Source organism: Chiloscyllium plagiosum, unplaced genomic scaffold (genome assembly GCF_037043375.1).
Source record: "Chiloscyllium plagiosum isolate Xiang-an unplaced genomic scaffold, Cpla_swu_hap1 HiC_scaffold_7, whole genome shotgun sequence".
NCBI lineage: Eukaryota > Metazoa > Chordata > Chondrichthyes > Orectolobiformes > Hemiscylliidae > Chiloscyllium > Chiloscyllium plagiosum.
The window spans coordinates 24,139,620-24,156,055 of record NW_028270145.1 but is presented as its reverse complement, the minus strand read 5'-3'; the positions used below and the strand labels follow the sequence as shown (position 1 = coordinate 24,156,055).

At 40.9% G+C, this 16,436-nt stretch overlaps 1 protein-coding gene across 3 annotated transcripts in view; it reads left to right on the top strand.

Annotated features, from left to right (window-relative positions):
* LOC122551395 (disco-interacting protein 2 homolog A-like) overlaps positions 1 to 16,436 on the top strand; it is a 282,532-nt gene that overhangs the window by 145,033 nt on the left and 121,063 nt on the right. For all 3 annotated transcript variants that reach the window (XR_015757618.1, XM_043693215.2, XM_043693216.2), the window contains exon 5: positions 8,133 to 8,342. Coding sequence is in view for 2 of the 3 variants with exons in the window: in XM_043693215.2 (XP_043549150.1) it covers positions 8,133 to 8,342 (210 nt within the window). In the remaining variant the exon portion in view is untranslated. The remainder of the gene's footprint in view (positions 1 to 8,132; positions 8,343 to 16,436) is intronic.

Sequence of the window (16,436 nt, the reverse complement as noted above, 5' to 3'; positions counted from 1 at the left end):
AAACTTTTTGTCTCTGCCTATCCTATTGAATCCTTTGATTATTTTAAACACCTTGATTAGATCAGCTGTCAATCTTCTAAATTTAGGGAAATGCAATGCAGGTTAATGCAACCTACTGCCATAACCAACCTTCAGCATTATTCTGCTGAATCTGAAAACTTTACCCTCCCTCGGACAATACATATTTACTGAGCTATGATGGTTAACACTGAGAGTATGCGGCCTAGTGAAGATTTTACAGTCAAACTCTCATAATTTGGTTCTCATCTTCCATCTCCCTTTCGATAAGTGACCGCATTGATCACTTTTTTAAAAAAAAAATGTTTGTTCTCTATTCTGTGAATGTGACTTATGCACATGCATACGCCTACATCCCTCTATGCCTCTGCAGCTTAAAGTTTTTGCTATTAAGATATTCCTTTTTGTCTTGCTTGGATCTAAAATGAATTAGAACCTATATTGTTGAAATTAAGCCTTCTCGTCCAAGCATTGCAGATGCAAGAACCCTTGTTTTGTGTTTTAGTCCACGATCAGAAGAAACCTATTTATCACAATTGAAGTCTCTTTCCACACCAGCCAGTTTAGAAAATGAACATATTTTCCTGAAGGATTTTTTTAAGTAAAGAATCAATCTATGCAATTATTGGTCCTTGTATTTCAAAGAGCATTAGTCATGTTATGTAGGATTGGTGTCATGTGTTAGTTAGGTAAAAACAATGACTGCAGATGCTGGAAACCAGATTCTGGATCAGTGGTGCTGGAAGAGCACAGCAGTTCAGGCAGCATCAGAGGACAGGCAAAATCGACATTTCGGGCAAAAGCCCTTCATCAGGAACGTTGATTTTGCCTGTCATATGTTAGTTAGTCCAGGTGAGGATGGTAGGCCTGCATGACTTTAGTGGGCCATCTGGATTTTCTTGACAATCCTAAAGCTTTCATTGTCATTTTCTTTTACCCAAATCCACAAATAACATTTTTGTTGAATTAATTGAGTGAACATGGTTTGTGCATGCGAAGAGAAAGATTTTGTGTTGCCCTTTTTTGACGAAAGGTGTCATGGTTGTCTTGTGTGTTGAGTTATAAAATATGAATAATTCTCTGACAGTGAAGTGTTGAGGTGCAGTGTTGAAGTGTATTTACTGGGTGCGAGTTTCAATTACATGATGTGATGGTAAGAAAAATTGTGATCATACAATATTTCTTGTTGAAGTCTCAGACTAATCCTAATGGTTTGCGTACGTTGAAAATGTCTCGTTCTTAGGACAATAAATCAAAAAACTGCAGATGCTACAAGGTCTGAAACAAAAGCAGAAATTGCTGGAGGAACACAGCCAGTCTGGCAAAAGTATTCTGAAGAAGAAATGCTGGACTTAAAATGTGTTCTCCACTTTTTCTCCAAAAATGCTGCCAGAGTTACTGTGTTTCTATAGCAGTTTGGTTCTTGGTAGATTTCAATTTGCTTTGTAAAATGTGGAATTTTACGTAATTGATCTAACTTGAGGTGTTGAACTCTGCATAGTTGTTGTAGTTTTGATGAATATGTGCAGGAATATTTTCAATCATTTGTTCAGTCAGGCAGCCACTGAAATCTTTGATAGATGTATGTCATCTATGTTATCAAAATATAAAATATGTTACCGATCAACACCCTGGGGTTGCCGCTGGCCAGAACTGAGCTGGTCTGGCCATTTAAATACAGTATCTATAAGAGCAGGTCTGATGTGAGGAACCTTGCAGTGAGTAACTCACCACCTGAATCCCCAGAACCTGTCCACCATCTACAAGGCACAAGTCAAAAATGTGATGGATTCTCCACACCTCTCCAGATGTGTGTAGCTCCAGCAACACAAAAAATGCAACATCACCCAGACAAAGTAGCCTACTTTATTTGCACCACATCCACAAGTATCCACTCCTCCCCCCCTACCCCAAATCTCCACTGATGTTCAGTTGCAGGCGACAAGATGCACTGCAGAAACTCATCAAGGCTCCTTAGATAGTACCTTTCCTAAGTCACAGCTTTGTCCATCCAGATGGACAAGAGTAACATGAATAAGAAAAAAATGGAGACAGTCAGATGTGCAGTCCAGAGCTAAGCCAAGCCATTATGTAATTCTTAATGGCAGTCAGTATTGGATTTGGATTGCTGTTTAAGTAACTAACAATGTTTGGGACTAGCCAAGGGTCTGGGTACCAAGAACTCTGAGAAATAAGCCTGTTCCTTCCTGCTGTGCAACCTCATCATCTAATTTTCAGCTAATAACCTCTAAATTATATTGGAAACAGTTAATAACCTGTCGTGAAACAACCATGCAGGACAACATTAAATGACTTAACAAGTATTATCACTCCAGAACTAGAGCATTTGGTACATGAACATGAATATGAAGTTTAAAACCTCATGTGTACCATACATCTGTATGTTTCAGGCTATTTTACAGATATGTTGTTGGTGAGATAGGTGGGTCGTACCAATTAGTGTATATTCTAGAACATCTGATCCTTTTTGTAGAAATATGTTGATAAATAATACATTACACAAAATGTATGAAGTGATGCTGTTTCTTTTCACACCATTGCCACCAGATAGTCATGTTGTTGCACCATTTCAGAAATTGCAAACAAAAAATTGATTTTGCAGAAAGGTCAAGGACTTGAGTCTAGCATAGCAGGGGAAAATATGTAGTGCTTGTGCCTGGCAGTACTTCTATTTTTAATTATTGAAAATGTGTGTCATGTTAAGTCAACAGTTGTTTAATGTCTGAGTGCACAGAATTATTTGATGAGAGCCTGCTACTGGTAGAATTTGGGATCAATTTTATAGGAAAAAAATTAAATTTCCATGTTTTGGTTTTAAGAATTGCACAGGCATATACAGTAAAGAGCTGAACAAATATCTGTAAGGAAACTATGGGCAGCAAACATGGAATACAACAGCGAATAAGAGAAATCATCAAATCTGCAAGCATATGGGCTGGGGGCACAAGTAAACCATTCAGCTCTCAAGCTGCTGCACTATTCAAGAAGTTACGACTGATGTATTTATGTTTTGAATTCCAAATCTTCAATAAGCTTTGGTTCCCTTATCCAATAAAAACAATGATCTGCCTTGCTTTCAAAATATTCCATGACCCCACCTCTGTTGTCTTTTGAGGAAGTGTGTTCCCAAGGCACAACTCTTGGAATAAAATTCTGCTTGTCTCTATTCTCAACTGATGCACAAGAGGAAACATCTTTTCCATGTCTGGCTTGTAAAGACCACTCAGGTTCATTCACATTTGATTCAGGTCTGCCCACCTCTAAATTACATTGGAAACAAACCCAGCCTGTCCAAACTATCCAAAAAGTGTGATGTAACTGAAATTAAATATTGAAAAAGACCTGGGTTGTTTCTTAAGTCTCTCATCTTTTAGAATGACCATGTTGGTTTCAGTTCTTTCATATGGAAATCGCAAAACTTTAGAAGTTGCATTCTCAAGCGAACTTTAACAATTAGTGTCATGTTGGCCCAGATAATACATTGAAGGTTTGAGGTGCCCTGTGTGAGACCATCTGTGTCACAACGTTCAGACTGATTCTAATCTAAAAAACAGATTTACAGAATCTTACATGGATTCATGAAGTTTTTGAGCAAAGTAAACTGTAATTCTGCAAGTGCAAATTCACACCACAAACTGAGTGTGTGTGCGGGGGTGCATGCGCCCCTGTGAGTATGGAGTTTGTGTGTGTGTAAAGGGATATAAGTCTGTGAGATGGTGCATCTGAGTGTGGGAGTGTATGTGTGAGCGAATGAAAGAGCTTGTGTATAAGAGAGTGCCTTCGTGTATGTGTGCGCGTGTGTTGGGGTGGGGTCACCTGCAGTGTGACATAGACCCAAGGCCTGGTTGGGGCCATCCTCATGGGTACTGAACTTGGTTATCAGCCTCTGCTCGGCTACTTTTTGTTGTTGATCTGTCCCGAAGTCCACCTTGGAGGACGGTTACCCGAAGTTCTGAGGTCAAATGTCCTGGACCACTGAAGTGTTCGCCGCCTGGGAGGGAACACCCTTGTATGTTGATTGTTGTGCGGTGTCCATTCATTCGTTGCCGTAGCCTCTGCTCTGTGTCGCTGATGTACCATACCTCAGGGCATCCTTGTTTGCAGCATATTTGGAAGACAACGTTGGCTGAGTCACATGAGTACCTGTCGCGTACACTGTGAGGTGTCCCCATGTGTAATGATGGTATTCGTGCCGACACTCTGACACGTCTTGCAGCATCTTCCATGACAAGGTTGTATGGTGCTGTCCTGAAAGCTGGGCAGTTTGCAACAAACAATGATGTGTTTGAGGTTTGGTTGTTTAAAGGTGAGAAGTGGGGAAGGGGGAAAGGTCTTGGCGAGGTGCTCATCCTCGCTAATAATGTGTTGCAGACTGCGAAGAACATGGCATAGTTTTTCAGCTCATGAGAAGTACTGGACAACGAAGGGTATCTTGTCGGTTGCAGCTCATGTCTGTCTCCTGAGGAGGTCATTACAGGTTTCTCCCTGTGGCACGTCAGACCACGTTTGTGTTAGAGTGAGGTGCTGAGGTGTCCATCTTGACTGAGATGCATGTGTCCAAGAATGAAACAGATAGTTGAGAATAGTCCGTGGTGAGTTTGATGGTGGGGTGAAACTTATTGCTAGCACTGTGTAGTTTTTTTCAGTGACTCTTCGCCTTGGATCCAGAGGAAGAAAATGTCGTCAGTGTACCTGGTATATACTGTAGGTTGGATGTCCTTGCATAGAGAAGAAGTCTTGTTTGAACCTGTGCATGAAAATGTTGACACACGGGTGCAAATTTGGTCCCCATGGCTGTTCCATGTGTCTGGATGAAGAACTGGTTATCAAAGGTGAAAATGTGTGGTCGAGAATAAAGCGGACGAGTTGTAAGACAGTTCTCGGAGATTGGCAATTGTTAGTGTTGAGTACTGAGGCTGTTGCCGCAATACCATTATTGTGGAGGAGGCTGGTGTAGAGTGCTGAAACATCCATTTTGATGAGGAATGTTCCTGGGTCGACTAGTCTGTAACTGTCTGTAAGAAATCTGTAGTGTTGTGACTGTAGAAGCTCTGGTTCCCCTGTACAATGGGTTTCAAGGTGCCTTCGACATAGCCAGAGGGGTTCTAACACAGGGTCGCATTGCTTGATGTGATGGGATGTCCTGGTGTGTTGGCTTTGTGTGTTGTTGGGACCTTGGGTTCGTGTCACACTACAGGTGGCTCTGTACACACTACACACACGCACATACACAGATGCAGGCTTGCGCACATAGGTCCACGTGCACAGCCGCACTCACGCAGACCCTCTCCCATATGCAAGCTCTCTCATTCTCATGCACACACGCAACCTCTCACAGACACTCCTAACCACCCCCACCATGTGCGCACACACGTGCACACACACGTCTATAAGTTGGAATTTGTATTTGTAGAATTAGATTTTATTTTGCTCAAAAACTGCATGAATCCATGTAAATGGATTCTGTAAATCCAGTTTTTTGATCAGAAACAGTCTGACCATTGTGGCACAGACCGTCTCTCTCAGGGCACCTCACACCTTCAATATTTTATCTGGGCCAACATGACACCAATTGTTAAAGTTCATTTGAGAATGTAACTTTTAAAAAGTTTTGCAATTTACATATGAAAGAACTGAAACCAACATGGTCATTCTAAAAGATGAGGGACTTAAGAAAACAACCCGGGTCTTTGATTAGATTAGATTAGATTAGATTATTTACAGTGTGGAAACAGGCCCTTCGGCCCAACAAGTCCACACCGACCCGCCGAAGCGCAACCCACCCATACCCCTACCTTTACCCCTTTAACCTAACACTACGGGCAATTTAGCATGGCCAATTCACCTGGCCCGCACATCTTTGGACTGTGGGAGGAAACCGGAGCACCCGGAGGAAACCCACGCAGACACGGGGAGAATGTGCAAACTCCACACAGTCAGTCGCCTGAGTCGGGAATTGAACCCGGGTCTACAGGCGCTGTGAGGCAGCAGTGCTAACCACTGGGCCACCGTGCCGCCCACATAATATATAATTTGTTACATTGCACTGTAAACTTTACCTATAGATTTTGTGTCCCACGATCTTATACTCTGCAACCCCCTGATGAAGGAGCAGCACTCCGAAAGCTATTGCTTCCAAATAAACCTGTTGGACTATAACCAGGTGCTGTGTGTTTTTTTAAGTGTTCACAGTATTCTCGGTGAAACAACGATTTGCATGCACTCTCAACGTAGTCAACTTGAATTCGCTGCTCATATGTGATCTGCTCGACCTTGAGGCAATGAAACATACACTGAGCAACCACTTCACAGAACAGCTATGTTCTGTCTGCAAAAATGACCCTGAGCTTTCTGTTGCCTGCCTTTTGAAGACACTGCTGTATTCGCTCATCAACACTTTTGTCTCGAGCTTGCTGGAGTGCTCCAGCAAAGCTGGAAGCACAATTCTTATTTTCAGCTTGTGGACCGTGCAGCCTTCCAGACTGTGTTGAGTTCACTCGTTTTAGAGTCTGAGCACTTTCTTTGATATCCTTCTCCCAACACCCACACACCAAGGCCGCCTTGTCACTTAGGCTGCTACCACAAACAATCCAATGTCAGCTACTAATAAGCCCCATGAGTAGCTATTGATTTTCCCAGGCTGACCAGCTCTCTTCTATCCACCATCACCCACTAAAAAAAATCTTCATTTGTACTAATCTTTTTCTAGCTACAGACCGTTCTGAAGAAGGATCACCAGACCTGAAATGTTAACTCTGCTTTGTCTCCACAGATGCTACCAGACCTGTTGAGTTTTTCCAGCAATTTGTGTTTTTGCACCACTTTCAGGATGTGGTCTCACCATGAAAGCATAACATCCTTATCTTCATGTTCAATTCTTCCCATAACCAAGGATAGCAGTCATCACCTTCTAGATTCATGTACTGTACCTTCATTGAAAGATTTTTTCAGTTGTGCAACAGAAGACCTAAATCCCTTTGCACCTCTGAATTCACTCCAAATAATTGTTCATTTAAGTAGTACTCTGCTTCTTTTCATTCTTTCTGCCAAGTAAACAATATCTCATTTCACTCCATTATATTCCATCTGACAGTTTCTTTCCCCCGCTTGGTCAACTTATCTATATCTGTCTATGACCTCCTAATGTGTTCTTCACAACACCCTATCCTAATTATCTTGTCTGCAAATTTGGCTGTCATACTTTGGTTCACATTATTGAAGTCATTGATGTAAATTGTCAAACATTGAAGCCCCAACACAGGCCCCTGCAACCTGCCACATCCTACCAATCAGACCAACACCTACTTGTACACAGTTTTCTGCCATCAAGCAAGCTTCTATCCATGCTAATCGGTTCCCCATTCTGCCCATAGCTTTTATTGGCTGCTATAATCTGAGTTATCAAATGCTTCCTGGAAATCCTCTTTATGCTCTGTATGCTCCCCTTTATCTTCGGTGTATGTTCCTCCTTCAAAGAACCCCAATAAATTGGTTAAACATAATTTGTATCTGAAACAGTGCTACCTCTTCCTGATTTTCCTTGAGATTATTTTCACTGTTACACGATCATGTCTTTGATAATTGACTCTAAAACCTTTGACAGGCATTTAGCTAACTGGCCTACTGTTGAATATTTTCTGCTTTCCTCCATTCCTGAAAAGACCAAGAGATGCTCTTGCAGATGTCTGTCCAGTTTCTAAATGTGGTTTAGGGTTTATGTGAAACGATCAATAATTTTAATTGCTTCCAAAAACACACACAGTGGTGAACATAAGTTACAGAAGTAGTGGTAGGTTGAACTCCTTGAGATACTATGCAATCCTCACAGCCTTAAAATGTGTGTTCAGATTAATTTTTGTCTCAATATTGACTGTTTTCTGTTGCATGTGTAATATGATGAATTCATAATAGGGATCGAAGAGTTAAAATTATTTTCCAGTTACACGTTAGCCAGCGAAGTTACTGAGGGATGCACATTGTGTCCTGCGAATCCACTCTGCTGCATGTATGAATGCCTCCCTGTGAGGCTGTGTAACTGAGTTTACGAAAGTAGACACTACACTGTCCTAACATTAGTGTTATATTGAATGCAGACACATCTTCAGCCTCGGAAGATGAGGGCTCACTCCGTCGCCAGGGCCGGATCACGTCCACTCCAAACCAGGGCCATTTGAACGTAGAGCACTGGCTTAACAAGGTTATCCAGAGCTCCTCCACCTCATCCTCTGCATCGTCCACTTCATCACATGTAGGAGGGAAACCTACTGCTTCACTAGCTGACCTCATGGCGCATACCCATTTAGGTCAGTAAATGTTTATTTTATTTTACTTTCTCTACAGCATTACAAGATGCAGACGTCAACATACAATAACTGTTGCCACTGCCATTATAATGTAAGTGGCAACTGAATAGTGCAGAGTTGGATTGGAAAGATTTGACTGCAGACACGTCAGGATTATTGATCTGCTGTTACATGCCTCAAATTAAAATTGCCTGGTACTCTGAGTAACTGGTTCAATAAAGGGGTAGTGTATTGTAAAAGAAACAGAAAGCATTTGCTCACAAACCATTTGACTTCATAATGTCCTGTGGCACCTTGTGGCAAATGAATTGTTGCTTAGAATATATGAATTTGCCATTTGCGCATAGCAAGATTTCTCAAATAATAATAACAGATGACCAGCCAATCTCTTTCTGGTGGTGGTGTTTGAGAGGTGGTTGGGGGAAAAGACACAACTCTGCAATTTGTGGTAGAGAATCATTTGTATTGATGTGAGGGGCAAACAGGTGCTCATGCTGAAGTACCATCTTAAAGATGGTTTTTTTTTTTGTCATGCAGTTCAATGCTTCATCTCATATTAATGGCACTGGTGCTTGTTGCATGCTTGTGTTTTATGTTTCTCTTTTATGTTTGCAATTTGTGTGTTTGTTTCTGTGCTGTATCAATATATCATGCAATATTGGAAACTTGAAGGTTGCACTGTCATTCAAGGACAGTATTGCACGTCGCTTTGAGTGTTATTAAGTGAGTTGTTTGGTGGAAAGCAAAGTTCTGTTTACAGACTAGATTGATCAATATTTTCAGACCCAAAGATTTGTTCTGACCAACTTGATTGTAAAGAGATTCTTGCACCTTTTTTGCAAACGATTACTGGTGTAATATTTAACTTTGTTTGAAATAATCATGTAAGGCAGATTTGGAGTTGAGGTCAGGTTGGCTAATGGCTGGTTTGCAGTACAGAGTGACGCCAACAGTAAGGATCAATTCCCATACAGGGTGAGGGTCAACATTAAGGTCCCAACTTCCCCACCTTCCCCTCACTTGAGGTGTGATGACCTTCAGGTTAAACTCATCACCAGTCATCTCTCTAATAAGCAAGCAGTCCTCTGGTCCTCTGAAACTGTGACAACTTTACTTGAGGCTACTCGTCCTCCATTTTCTTGTCAGAGGGACAGAAAATTGAGAGTATTTATCTTGTGCTCCCCTTGCTTCTTCTTATGCACTTATCTCTCCAAATCGCCAGTTTGTTTTGTGTTGTCAATGTTCAGGGTTTTAATATATTCTCTACTATTTTATTTGCTTCAGTTGAGCTGGAATATCTCTAATGTTTTATGCATCACCACACAAGAATAAGAATAGAATATTAGAATGCAACAGCTTTATTCAGTATTTCAGTTGGATTTGTGCATATATGTACTCAATGAGCACACAGACTCTTCAGCCAGATCTCTCTCAATCGGCCTTGTTACGGTCATTTGGAGAATATATCTGTCACTTTGCATTGTGAATGCCTTGTATTTTAGCAGCAGTAATAATGTCAATAAAAGCAGCATGTCTTTTCCAGTCCCAATCTGTGGTGAGCTCATACAATAGAAGTATTGGTGAATACAACCCCACATTCTCTACAGCTACAGTCTCATACAGTAATTTCTTTCTGTTGATGCCCATCATAGCATTCTTTTGGGCCACCACAAAACTGATGATCCAAGCCAGCTTTAGGAAACAAACCGTGCAATGTTCCACAAAAAATCAGTTTGTCATCCTTGAACATTCCCTTCATGACTGCACTCTGTGTGCCTTTGCCTGGGCAAGTGCTCCTGCATGATGTCCTTCTAAAGGTCCTGCAGCACCCAGGCATTGAGAGGTTTCTTGCTGCAGTGGAAGCAGAGTTGTCATCAGTCCCAGCTCTGTAAGTGTTCTTGTGAAGTTGACGATCATTTCCATTCTAGACTCAAAAGTTCTTCATAAAACCTACAGTGAGGCTTAACTGGATTTCTCCATGTTCCTTGATGGTGACGCAAACCTTCTGATAGGCCTACTAATGCACAAATGTTTCTATATGCTATCCTTCAGCTTTTTTCTTGATGCTGCCTTTTCAAAATCTTCTGAATTGTTGTGCAGCTTTACCCCTCTGAGTTCGTACCTTTGCTGCCTTTTCCCCTTGCTGTCTGTTCATCACTGCTTAATGAGTCACCACATGCAGATCCCGCCTCTCACAGCCACCGGCTCTGCCAATGTGAGGTTGAGTGGTGTCAATCATCAACTGTCTTTTGCTATTGCATTTCATGCTTTTGCAGTACTGCCTGGCCAAACAACAGTTCCTGGCTATTTGAATGAAAAATAGGAATAGTAGAATTACATTGAGAGGAGAGGGAAAAGATAAGGAGTTCACACTGAAACCATGTGCAGCATAGGAATTAGAAGAGACTGTGTAAAGGGGGAGTGATGTGTGAAAAATAGAATTAGATCTGAACAGCACTTCATTTTCAATCTCTGTGGACTGTAGGCAGGTCACAACTAAATGGCTACATCTTTGGTCAAAGCTACTCCAGTAAAGGTCCCCCATCTTCATCGCGGAATGACACACACTGCTTTGCCTGCCCCTCCAATTGGTTCACTGTGTTGCCTTAAGCTACATGTTGCTTTATCGTGCAAGGTTAACACTGCTTAATTGATCTTCCTTGTTTTCAACTCCACCCCTCTAGAGATAAAGACTATTATTTTGTTTCCTTTTTATGACCTTACTCATCTTTTTGTTACTGCCTTCAGTGATTGTCTAACTGTTTCCTGGTATATCTCTTCCTGGCACTTATTTTTCAAGGATTTTACAGCTTCCTTATTCTTCCTACTTGATGTTTATCATTTTTTGCCAATTATATGCCCATTCAATTCATTTCGCCATGACTGTTTATATTGACTGCAGCCCCAATTTGGTGTAATTTGCAAATTTTGAATTGTACTTGGATTCTAGAGTCCAAATCATGTACTTAAGTGGTGAACAACTCCGATCTTTGTGTAAAACCACTTGTCAATGTTTGCTCATCAGAATGACAACATAAAACCACTGCTTACTATTTTGTAGCCAGCATGTTTTTTCATTCCATGACTTCTGACCTCAGTCATGAATCTGCTACGCGGTACGTTGTTGAAAACTGTTTTAGAAATGTAAATATATTGCATCCTATTGCATTATCCTCATCTACACTTTCTGATAGCTTAAATGCCTCCAGTAAGAACTTGCTTTTTGTGGTCAATACTGATTATAGTTTATTTTCAGATGCTATATATTTCACCATTCTGCTTTTAAATGGTCATGCTGATGTGGATTTGGCGAAAATTTTAAGGGCAACAGAAACACAGAGAATGGAACTTCAACTCCTCTGGTGGTTTGCTCCAATCGCCCCATATTACATACAGAAAATGCTTTTCTGCCCTTCCTGTTTCCACCACACACAGACTCATCTGCTCCCCTGTCTCCCAGTTTCCTTTTCCTCCATGTCCGTCTGCACGCTTGTTTGTTCCTCCAATGTGGCTTCTATTCTCATATAAAAACCTTATTAATGTCTCTTTCATTGACATGATCAGAGCTTCAAGTTTCTGCCATGTTGCTAAGTGCAACAATTTCCATCTGTTCAAGTAGGAGTCATTCCTTTAATTACCTTTTTTAGGCTATTGCAATGACTACTTTTTCTATACTGAAGTAATCAATTCAACTTGGGCTTTCACTGTTTCAAGAGAGCAAGTTTTTGTGTCCTCTGTTATGAATGCTTGGAAGACATGATCATTTGGAATCTAATTTTCATTTACTTCAATCCTGTTCACAATTTTATCGTGCATTAAAAATTTTGGCTAAGGCAATGATTAGACCTATGACAGTGTCTGTGCCACAGAGGAATTATTGGCTCTGTTTTCTACCTTTTTGTGTTCATTTGTAGAACTCCATTCTCTAGTGCACTAACTTGTCAAACTTTTTCTTCTAACCATGTGAATTTTTATATCTGGTTCTAATCCCGGATTTGTTTGCAATTTTGGATTTGTTCCTGAGATTTTCGGATGATGAGGGAAAGCTTGACATGATTTCAGGTTTGGAGTTGATAAGCACAGCTTTATGAATAACGTACAAGGAGGACTTTTAGTTCCTGATGTCAGGCTCTGAATTTTGCATCCACCGAAAAACTTGACGATGATTTACTGATTACAAGACCATAAGAAATTGGTGCAAAAATGAGACATTCAGCCTTTTGAACCTGTTCCACCAGTCAATTAGATTATAACTGCTCTGAATGTGACCTTAATTCACTTTCTGCAAATACATTTGAGTGGAAAGTTGAAACCTAATTTCCACACCATACTTAAGGCACAATACTCTGCCCAAGTCCAAAGCCAAAGCTCGCTCTAACCACGAAGGCTGATGGAGTTCCAATTCAATTAATAAAATATCTGGATATGAAAGTTATTCCCCATAATGGTGATCATGACAACTAGCAATCAATTTAATTCAAAGGGCTATTAAGATGGGCTGAAAATGCTGAACAAATTAATTGATATATAATATCCTGAATGGCCTTGGCAAGGTGATGTGGAAAAGATGTATCACTCTGTGCGTCAGTCCAGAAAGAAGGAACACTATTTAAACAAAAACATTGTGCTGAAGAAATGTAGCAAGTCTGGCAGCATCTCTAGAGAGAGAAATAGTTCATGCTTCGAGACAAGTGACCCTTCATTAGACTTTGTCAGTTTTGATGAAAGGTCACTGAACTTGAAATCCTCTCTCTGTTTTTCTCTCGACACATGCTGCCAGACCTGCTGTGTTTCTCTCACTTTCAACATTCTTGTTTCAGATTTCCAGCATCAGTAGTTCTTTGTGTTAATGTATCTGTTGTAAAATTAGGGTCAATCTTTCAGGACAGAGATGAAAAATGTTTTGAGAGTTGAAACCTTTAAATTCTCTGCATCGAATGGCAGTGGGAGCAAGGTCATGGAATATTTTTGAATAGATGTTTGTTAGGTGGGGGCGGGGGGGTTCTTGGGACAGACAAGAATGTGAAGCTTGAATCATGAAGGGATCAGCTGCGATCTTATTCAAAGGCAGTGCAGTCTTGGGGGGACCGAATTGTCATCAGCTCCTACTTTGCCTTGTTATGCAGCGTCACCAGGTTGACATCTCATTTTCAGGCATGCCTGGCACATCTCGATATGCTCCCAGTTGACTAGCTTGATTGTGATGAATGAACAAGGCACATGCAGGATCCTAAGGTTAAAAACTTGTTGGAAGATCCGATTTTCCTACCTATGGCTCTCATGACCCAATGGGTGCCCAGTTTGAGCTACTTGATCTATTCTCCACCTATCCCTTTAACTACAGTGGAAGTGCTAAATATGATGGAAGATGTTCTGTTTAAGAAGCCAAGAATGATGCTATTTTAATTTGCCAAGAAATAAATCGTTGAAACCCAAGTCAAAAAGCACCTCAGGAGTGTGGGATCAACAGTGAATGTGAGATTAAGCAATAATGACTGAGACTTGCACCCCTTCTTTCATTAGTGCTGGAAGTAACTGGCTGGCAGAAGCAACCTGTTAACAGATAGAAGACAGTAGGCATAAACATATGTTTATAATTTATATCAATGATGTGGATGAAGGAACAGAAGGTATGATTGCCAAGTCTACTGATGGGACAAAGATAGGTAGGAAAGTGAGTTGTGAGGAGGACATAAAGAAGACAAAAAAAAGCAATGAACTGTGGATGTTGGACATCTGAAATCAAAGAGCTGAAGGAATTCAGTAGGTCTTCAGCATCTGTGGTGAGAGAAATGAAATTTTGGGTCTAATATGACTCCCCTTTAGAACTGATATGTGAGAAAAATGCAGATCGGTTAAATGAAAAGGTGTAGCAACTGGAATATAATGTGGGAATATGTCAAATTGTCAATTTTAGCAGGAAGGATAATGCATATTATCTGAATGGTGAGAGATTGCAGAGCAGCGATTGAGAAGTCCATATCTTCATGCATGAATTGCAAAAAATGTAGTGTACAGGTATGCAAAGTAATTAGAAGGTTTACCAAACTAAGATTTGGAATTTTGGGAGGGAACATGTGCCTGTATAAGGTCACCTCCCATTCTCTGATATTCCAGGGAAAACAGCCCTTCGCTATTCAGCCTTGGACCGAAGGATCAGTTCCCATATTGTATGACTCTATGGAGGTTGTTATGCCGTACTTTTCCTTTGACAGGGGAAGTTGCCTGAACTAGTTGGGGTAGAATAGCAGCTACTGGTCATGACTGGAGCCCGAGCACAATTAAAATCCTGTATCATCAAACAAAATGAATATGTCTTTCCAGTAACACAAAACGCTATGATTTACAGGAATGTCAATGCCGCAATATTTGAGGATAACCAGTATTACTCAGTAAATTGGTGTTTGTACGTATTGATTGAAATGAAGCAATACCTTTGAGCAGTGATGGAATTTCTCATTTATGCTATCAAAAGAATTGAAGAATCCAAGAATTCAGCCTATTCAGTCCTACAGCTCAAACCCTCCAACCTTGGCAACATCCTTGTAAATCTTTTCTGAGCCCTTTCAAGTTTCACAACATCTTTCCTGAGCAGGGAGACCAGAATTGAACGCAGTATTCCAAAAGTGGCCTAACCGATGTACTGTACAGCTGCAACATGAACTCCCAGCTCTTATTTTCAGTGCACTGACAATAAAGGCAAGGATACCTAACATCATGTCCGCTATCCTGTTTCCCTGCAACTCCACTTTCAAGGAAGTATGAACCTGCACTCCAAGGTCTTTTTTGTTCAGCAGCACACTCCAGGACCTTACCATTAAGTGTATTAGTCCTGCCCTGATTTGCCTTTGCAAAATGCACCTCACATTTATTTAAATTAAACTTGATCTAATACTCCTCAGCCCATTGGCCCATCTGATCAAGATCTCGATGTACTCTTGAGTAAACCACCTTCGCTGTCCACTACACCTCTAATTTTGGTGTTGGCTGCAAACTTTCTAATTATACATCGTATATTCACATCCAAATCATGTATATAAATGACAAAAAACAGTGGACCCAGCACCAATCCTTGTGGCATACCACTGGTCAAAGGTCTCCTGTCCAGAAAGCAACCCTCCACCACCACCCTCTGTATTCTACCTTACAGCCAGTTCTGCATCCAGATGGCTAGCTCTCCCTGCATTCCATGTGATCTAACCTTGCTAACCAGTCTACCGTAAGGAACCTTATAGAATGCCTTACTGAATTCCACATCGAGTATGTCCACTACTCTGACTTCCGTTCTCTTCAAACAATTCAATCAGGTTCAATTTCCCACGCACAAAGCCATGTTGACGATCCCTAATCAGTCCTTGCCTTTCCAAATAGATGGAAATCCTGTCTCTCAGGATTCTTTGCTACAACTTATCCACCACTGATGTCAGGCTCACCGGTCTATAATTCCCTGTTTTTTCCTTACCACCTTTCTTAAATAGTGGCACCACATGAGCCAACCTCCAGTCTTCAAGACCTCACCTGTGGCTATCTATGATACAAATATCAAAGCAAGAGGCCCAGCAATAATTTCTTAAGCTTCCCACAGAGCTCCAGGGTAGATCTGATCAGGTTCTGGGGATTTCTCCACCTTTATGCATTTTAAGATGTCTAGCACCACCACCTCTGTAATATGGATGTTTTTCAAGATGTCGCTATTTATTTCCCCACATTCTCTATCTTCCATATCTTTCTCCACAGTAAACATTGCAAAATATTTGTTTAGTATCTTCCCCCATCTCCTGCTGTTTCACACACAGATGACCTTGCTGATCTTTTAAGGGGCCCTCTTCTCTCCCTTGTTCCTCTTTTGTCCTTAAAGTATTTGGAGAATCCTTTGCCAAAGCTATCTCATGTCCCCTTTTTGCCCTCTTGACTTCCCTGTTAAGTATACTCTTACTGCCTCTATACTCTTATAGGGAATCACTCTATCTCTGCTGAATACTCTTGACATATGCTTCCTTCTTATTCTTGACCTAAACCTCAGATTCTCCAGTCATCTAACATTCTGTACACTTAATAGCCTTATTCTTCACCCTAAGAGAAAAAAATACTGTC